This window comes from Corvus brachyrhynchos, unplaced genomic scaffold (assembly GCF_000691975.1).
Source record: "Corvus brachyrhynchos isolate BGI_N302 unplaced genomic scaffold, ASM69197v1 scaffold176, whole genome shotgun sequence".
NCBI classification, from domain to species: Eukaryota; Metazoa; Chordata; class Aves; order Passeriformes; family Corvidae; genus Corvus; species Corvus brachyrhynchos.
In genome coordinates this window covers 598,213-604,260 of record NW_008238435.1, presented here as the reverse complement: position 1 = coordinate 604,260, position 6,048 = coordinate 598,213, and the positions used below count along the sequence as shown (strand labels likewise).

Below are 6,048 nucleotides of genomic sequence, written 5' to 3'. Positions count from 1 at the left end.
GTGTTTAATCTGGTCATGTTTCAGGGTAGCTCTTCTGAGAGTAAGAGCCTGGACTAGAGAAGTCCTTCCATGCTAAATCTTTCTGTCAGTAATTCTAAGGAAGATTTAGAGGCCTTTGTCACTCTCTGCCTAATTTCATCCTTTGTTCAATTTCAATGAAGAAGTGTCATCATCAAGTCATGTGTACAATAACTTGGGGATTACTTGTTGGACATTTATGAATTCCATTTCCCCAGTGTCAGACTTCCCTCCCCATTCCTCCACAAGATCTCACCTGCTCTCTTGTCAAATGTAATCCCCATATTGAAGGCTCAAAGTCCTTCTCCACCTTCACTTCAGCCTCCTATTACTGAAAAACTGTCAAGAATCCTTTGCTAGAATTTTGGACCTTACACTTCCGCATTTGTTTAGATGCTGTCTTTGATTAATAAAACCCAAACCTCTGCAATAGCAAATGCAAATTTCCTGAAATAGTCCCACCTGTGTCCCTCCTTAAACCATTTCCTTTCTGTTTTGTAGGATTGCACTCCTCTCTGGTGCATGGGTAGCTGTGCCTAGGACATTCCAAGGAGAGTGTATGGACTCCTCAAAGAATTTAGGCTGGAAGGAACCTTGAGGGTTTGGGGAGATTGTCTCAAACTGGTTATGAAACCAGGGGAGAGAAGTAGAAGTGATATTTGCAATACGGTGTATTGGGTATGGTGGTATTTGGGCAAAGGTTGGGCTTGGTGATCTTGGAGGCCTTTTCCAATCTTAATGATACCATGATCTTAAGGAAAAAAGGGAATTTTTTTTCAAATCTGGTACTTCAATGCCATCTCTGTGACCTGGATGTCTCCCATACATACTCCTTGTTAATTTTAAGCACATGCCAGGAGAGCAAGTATATAAACTGCCACAAGCAGGAAACTTTCACAGCCCATGTGTCACAATGTGCTTTGGTGTGTTTCAATTACTGCGGCTGATCTGGCTTTTGGAGGGTTTCAGTCACTTTTCATTCTGTCAGTTGACGTGTTGCACAAGACTCCTGTGCAAGCTATAAATGGAGGCAGGTGAGACGCCCTTCACAAACAGCAGCCCTGCACTGGAGGAATCGCCCTCAGCTCTCCCCAGCCCTGCAGCTGACATCCAGGTGAGAGGCACACTTTGTGCAGGAGAACTGGAAGGGTTTCTTGGGCAGCTGCTGTGAAATGCAGGGGAAGGGAAGGAGGCTTCAGAGTTGGGTGAGAGCTGCAGCACATCTGTGAGGGTCTGCTGTCTGCATGTGCAGAGACTGAGCCCATCTTCCAGGGATGAGGAGACGGCTGCTGCAGGACAGACAGACCTTACCAAGGGAGAGGGTGGAGGGGGTCAGTGATTTGTGATTCTGAGGGGTGACCATGAAAATATTTTACGACTTACTCTTGGGCATACACCTAAACCAACACACACAACTACTTCAAACTGGGCAGTTGTAGGCACATATGTAAGTTTATGTTTTCCCTGCAAACTGAAATTTCTATGTCATGCCCTCACTCCTTTCCAGCTGCTGCTATGTTTATCCTCTGCTAAAAATGTTCTACTTTTCCTTTTCTCCACCACGCTTCCCATCATTTTGTGCCTGGTGTCTAAAGGCTTCTTACAAGCATTGCTTGTTTTCTGTCTTCCTTTCATGCAGGCTGTCATCCAGCTCCTACAGCAAGGAATCCACACTCCAGAAGTCCCACGGAGATGGGAAAAATCATCGTTTATGAGCATGCCAACTTCCAGGGTTTGTCCAAAGAATTCCACACCAACATTTCCAATCTAAAGGATGCTGATTGGAATGATATTGTCTCCTCAGTGAAAGTCATTGGCCAGCCCTGGGTGGCTTATGAGCATGTCAACTATGGCGGCCAATTTCTGTTATTTGAGGAGGGAGAATATAACTTTGTTGGTGAAAAGATGAATGATAAGATCAGCTCCCTGCAGGTGATCACTGAAGATCTGCACAACCCCCAGATCACTCTCTATGAACATGTTGATTATCAAGGGAGGAGCAGGATAATAAGAGAAGCAACCAATCTGGCTGCAGGACATGACAATGACATCATGTCTTCCCACAAAGTCCAGAGAGGTGCCTGGCTGCTGTGTGAGCACAGTGAGGGAAGTGGAATTCAGTACATTGCTCGAGAACACGAACACCTTCCAAATTACAAGGCAATCAATTTCAATGACAAGCTTTCCTTCCTGCGTCCCCTTCGCCCCGGCTGTGGCTGTTAGACTGCAGATCCTGCAACGCTGAGAAAAGATGCATCCCTGGCAAGAAATTTGAGACCTTGTTCTCTGCCTCTGCTTGTGTCCCTTCCTTTGTGATTTGCTTTACAAAGCCCTTCTGGTACCCTGGCCTCTGCCATTCTCTGCAATCTCTTTTAGGTTGGTACCAATAAAGATTTTCTTGGAAGCAACAGTGGGTCTGTTTTATGGTGTGATTGGTGTAGAACAACACTGCCCTGTCATGGAGAGATGTCTCTGTGTGTTCAGGAAATGTGTTTGGAAAATGTGAAAAATTCAGAAAATTGACATCTTTTTCATGGAGGTCTCCTGAAAGGTTTTATCTCCTTCCATTTTCCCTGGTCAGTGACAGTGGGTTCAGTGCTAAAGTCTTATTGAGTATGTAGATTATTGCTGATCCTGGCCAAACTCTCGCCTGCAGTTTGTACCTAAATATCACATGCTTGGTTGTATCTCAAGACAGTAGTTGGAGGGATGATACAGTCTTCTACTGCTCTTAATCACACAGTCAAACAGAATGTTTTCACTAATTTTAATTCATTAATCCTAATGGTTAAACCAGTCTTGTGCTTCTAAACCGGTAGTATCTTGATAAGGGAGGAGGAATTCCCTGATCTGTGTGGCCATGTGCAAGTTCACCTGGACGAGCAGAGTCTCAGCCCTCCTCCATCACTGTCTAATGACAGCTGCACGCCCCGAGCTGGGTGTTGTGACAGCTGTCACATGGCAGCTCTGCACTGCAGTGTTTATCTGCCTCGGTGCTGAGCTCCTCTTTGCCCCGATTTCCTTGCGTTGGTCGCGGCGTTGGTCACACAGGAGCTGCACTTGGCCTTTCTGAACCACGAGGTGCACATGGTGCCAGTGCTGGAGCTTGCCAAGGTCCCTCTCCATGGTCCCTTCCCTCAGCGTATCAATCGCACCCCTCAGCTCGGTGTCACCTGCAAACATGCCCAGGGTGCACTTGATCCCAGTGCCTGTTCCATGGACGAAGACATGGAGCAGTCTGGTGCCAGCAGGAGCCCTTGGGGGACACCATTTGTTACTGGTTTCCACTCACCCTGACAAGGCCATTCATGTGTGGGTGGCCAACAATCACATATCTCAAATTACTTCTGCAGTGGTATTTGTAGGCACATGGAGGACAGGGGGGTGATTGGAGACAGCCAGCACAGCTTCAGCAAAGCCTTCACCTCCTGATCTGCAGGATCAGATCAGTCTGGGGATGAGTGGACTGGGGATAGCCCTGCTGAGAAGGAACTGGGGTCATTGCTGGATGAAAAACTGGACATGGACCAGAACTGTGAGCTTGCAGCCTGGAAAGCTAAGCACACCCTGGTCTGCCAAAGGGTGTAGTCAGCAGGTCAAGGGAGGAGGTTCTTCCCCTGTAATCCACTATGGTGAGATCCTGCCTGGAGTACTGCATGCAGCTCTGCAGATTTTTAGCGGGCCCTTTGAAACCTAGAGAGGGGAGGTTTCAATTATACATTCGACAGAATATTTATATGATGAGGGTGGTGAGGCACTGATACAGGTTGCCCAGAGAAGCTATGGGTGCTCCATTTCTCAAAGGCCATGTTGGACAGGGCTTTGGGCAACCTGGTCTAGTGGAACATATCCCTGCCCATGGCAGGGGGTTGCAACTAGATGGTGTTTAAGATCTCTCCCAGCCAAAAATCATTCTGTGATTTTGTGATTCTAGGATGTGCAAATTCAGCAATACAGTGAACCTTGTTGTGGTTTCAGATCCCAGTTTCAGTCTGTCAGTTTCATATGCTTTTTTTCACATTTGCAGTACCTCTTCTGCAATACTCTTAAATTTTGAGCATCAGCACAATGAGTCTATATAGCTCCAAGTATCTTCAAAAATCCTGTGCTTTCCAAGGGTGACTGAGGAGGAAATCTACCCTATTCTGTTGTGGAGGGCTGATAGAAGTCTCTGATAAAGCGTTAAGATTTTTACAGCTAAGGCTGGATGGTTTATGGTTGTGGCATTAAAGGGTAGAAGAATAGTGCCTCTCGAGCTGCTTCTTAGGCACGTAGTGGATAACACCTGAATATTGTGAAGGACAGTGAAAGAACACCACATATATGGAAAGAGTTCAAGATTATGAAGTGGTTTCATACAATGGAAAAAAAATAAAGATGCAAGAATATCCTTGTTGATGTCATTTCCCAGTTTCTGACACTATGACCTGAAGATTCTTGCAATGTTGCATTTCAAGGTATTACATACAAGCATTCACGTAATCATCCGTCTTTTCTTGGTAGTAGAAACATTTGAAATGATTGAGAGCCTGTGGAGGAATTGGGAGGGAAGTCTGATGTTGGGAAATGGTGTTTATAAAGGTCTAAGAAATAATTTGAAGTTATTGTACATATGACTTGATGATGAAAATTTTACTGAAATTGAACAATGGATGAAATCAGGCAGAGAGTGACAAAGGCCTCTAAATCTTCCTTAGAATTACTGACAGAAAGATTTAGCATGGAAGGAACTTCCCTAGTCCAAGCCCTTGTTCACAGCAGAGCATCATCAGGTTACTCATGGCCATCCTCAAGAGATTTCTGAACAACTGCAAAGGTGGAAATTCCTCAGGATCTCTGGCCCTTCTGCCAATGCTGAAAAACACTCAGGGTTTGCTTTTATTTTTTCCCCTTATTTTCATTTAGAGCTTCCCTGTTGCCATTTAAGACTCTTTCCAGATGTCCTTTTGCTGTGCACCTCTGAGAACCCTGAGCCTTGTCTCTTCCATGCCTGAGAAACAATTTCACAATGAGGTCAGCAAATTTTAAATCACAGCACCTGGAGAAGTTGTCTCCATACTCAGGGGTTTTCAAGACCTGAGTGGATAAAGCCACCAGCAAACATAATTCACCTCACAGCTGTCCCTGTGTTAAGCAGCAGACTGGACCCAATGGCAACCAAAGGTCACTTCCAACTTCAATTGTCCAGCAATCCTACAATTCTCCCGGCTTGTTGGATCATTCAAGCTCATCACATAAGGACCAAGACTGGCAAATCCCAGTATTTCCTGAGCCAGATTGTTCCTGAGGAATCTTGCTAGAAGTGAAGATGATCGATGTCCCCTGTCCATCCCTTCTATTCAGCCGTGTCAGACTGACACTGTCCTGATGGGGATTTCTGTGCACTGACATTGACTCAATGGGTCTAATGAGCTTCTTTGTGTTGTCCTTGCACTCAGAGATTTGATTCATGTGTCCCAGCAATTTGTCTCTCCTCTGTTTAGTGTTCAGGGCTTTCTCAGTGAATTTGGGATTTTTGGAAGGGAATTTTTCAGGAAGCTGTTTGGCTGCTTTTGAGAGAGTAGAAGTAGAATAGCAGCCAACCACAAGTGCAAGAAAAAGAGAACTGAGAGAGCATCTGTGGGTCTGTGGGATTTCAACACACAAGATGCTCTTCCAAGAAAGCCCATAAGAGTTCCTACAAGCAGCTGACCAGGACTGAAAGTAAAAGGAAAGAGCACTAAGGTTACACAAGGGTGGTTTTCTTTGTGGAAAAGCCCCAGTTCCAGGGTTTCTTTCTGGCCAAGCCACTCTCCAAGGAGTGCCATGTGGAGGGACAGGTCAGGATGAGCAGGGCTCAGCCCCAGGAGCTCCTCCTGCTCGGCTGCTGGAGCCCAGGCTGCAGGGTCTCTGCCCAGGGCTGCTTTTCCCAGAGCCGCTGCCCAGGTTGCAGGGGCAGCCCGTGCTGAGGTTGGCTGTGTGAGCCAGAGACAGGCACGCACATGTGCACGGGAAGGACACGGCCGCGGCCAAGTGCACCGGCTGGGCCCA

The 6,048-nt window shown here is 46.3% G+C and overlaps 2 protein-coding genes across 2 annotated transcripts in view; both read left to right on the top strand.

The window, feature by feature from the left end:
* The first annotated feature begins 1,068 nt into the window (after positions 1-1,068).
* LOC103617175 (epidermal differentiation-specific protein-like) overlaps positions 1,069-6,048 on the top strand; it is an 8,310-nt gene continuing 3,330 nt past the window's right edge. The window contains exon 1 of the mRNA XM_008635437.2: positions 1,069-1,132. The gene's annotated coding sequence lies outside the window, so the exon portion shown is untranslated. The remainder of the gene's footprint in view (positions 1,133-6,048) is intronic.
* On the top strand, positions 1,657-2,426 carry LOC103617176 (epidermal differentiation-specific protein-like). Its single transcript, XM_008635438.2, has one exon. The coding sequence runs from the start codon at positions 1,711-1,713 to the stop codon at positions 2,239-2,241; it is 531 nt and encodes a 176-aa protein (XP_008633660.1). The 5' UTR covers positions 1,657-1,710; the 3' UTR covers positions 2,242-2,426.

Excerpts from the sequence above, each read along its gene's own strand:
- LOC103617176 (XM_008635438.2), top strand. The coding sequence starts at position 1,711 with ATGGGAAAAATCATCGTTTATGAGCATGCCAACTTCCAGGGTTTGTCC.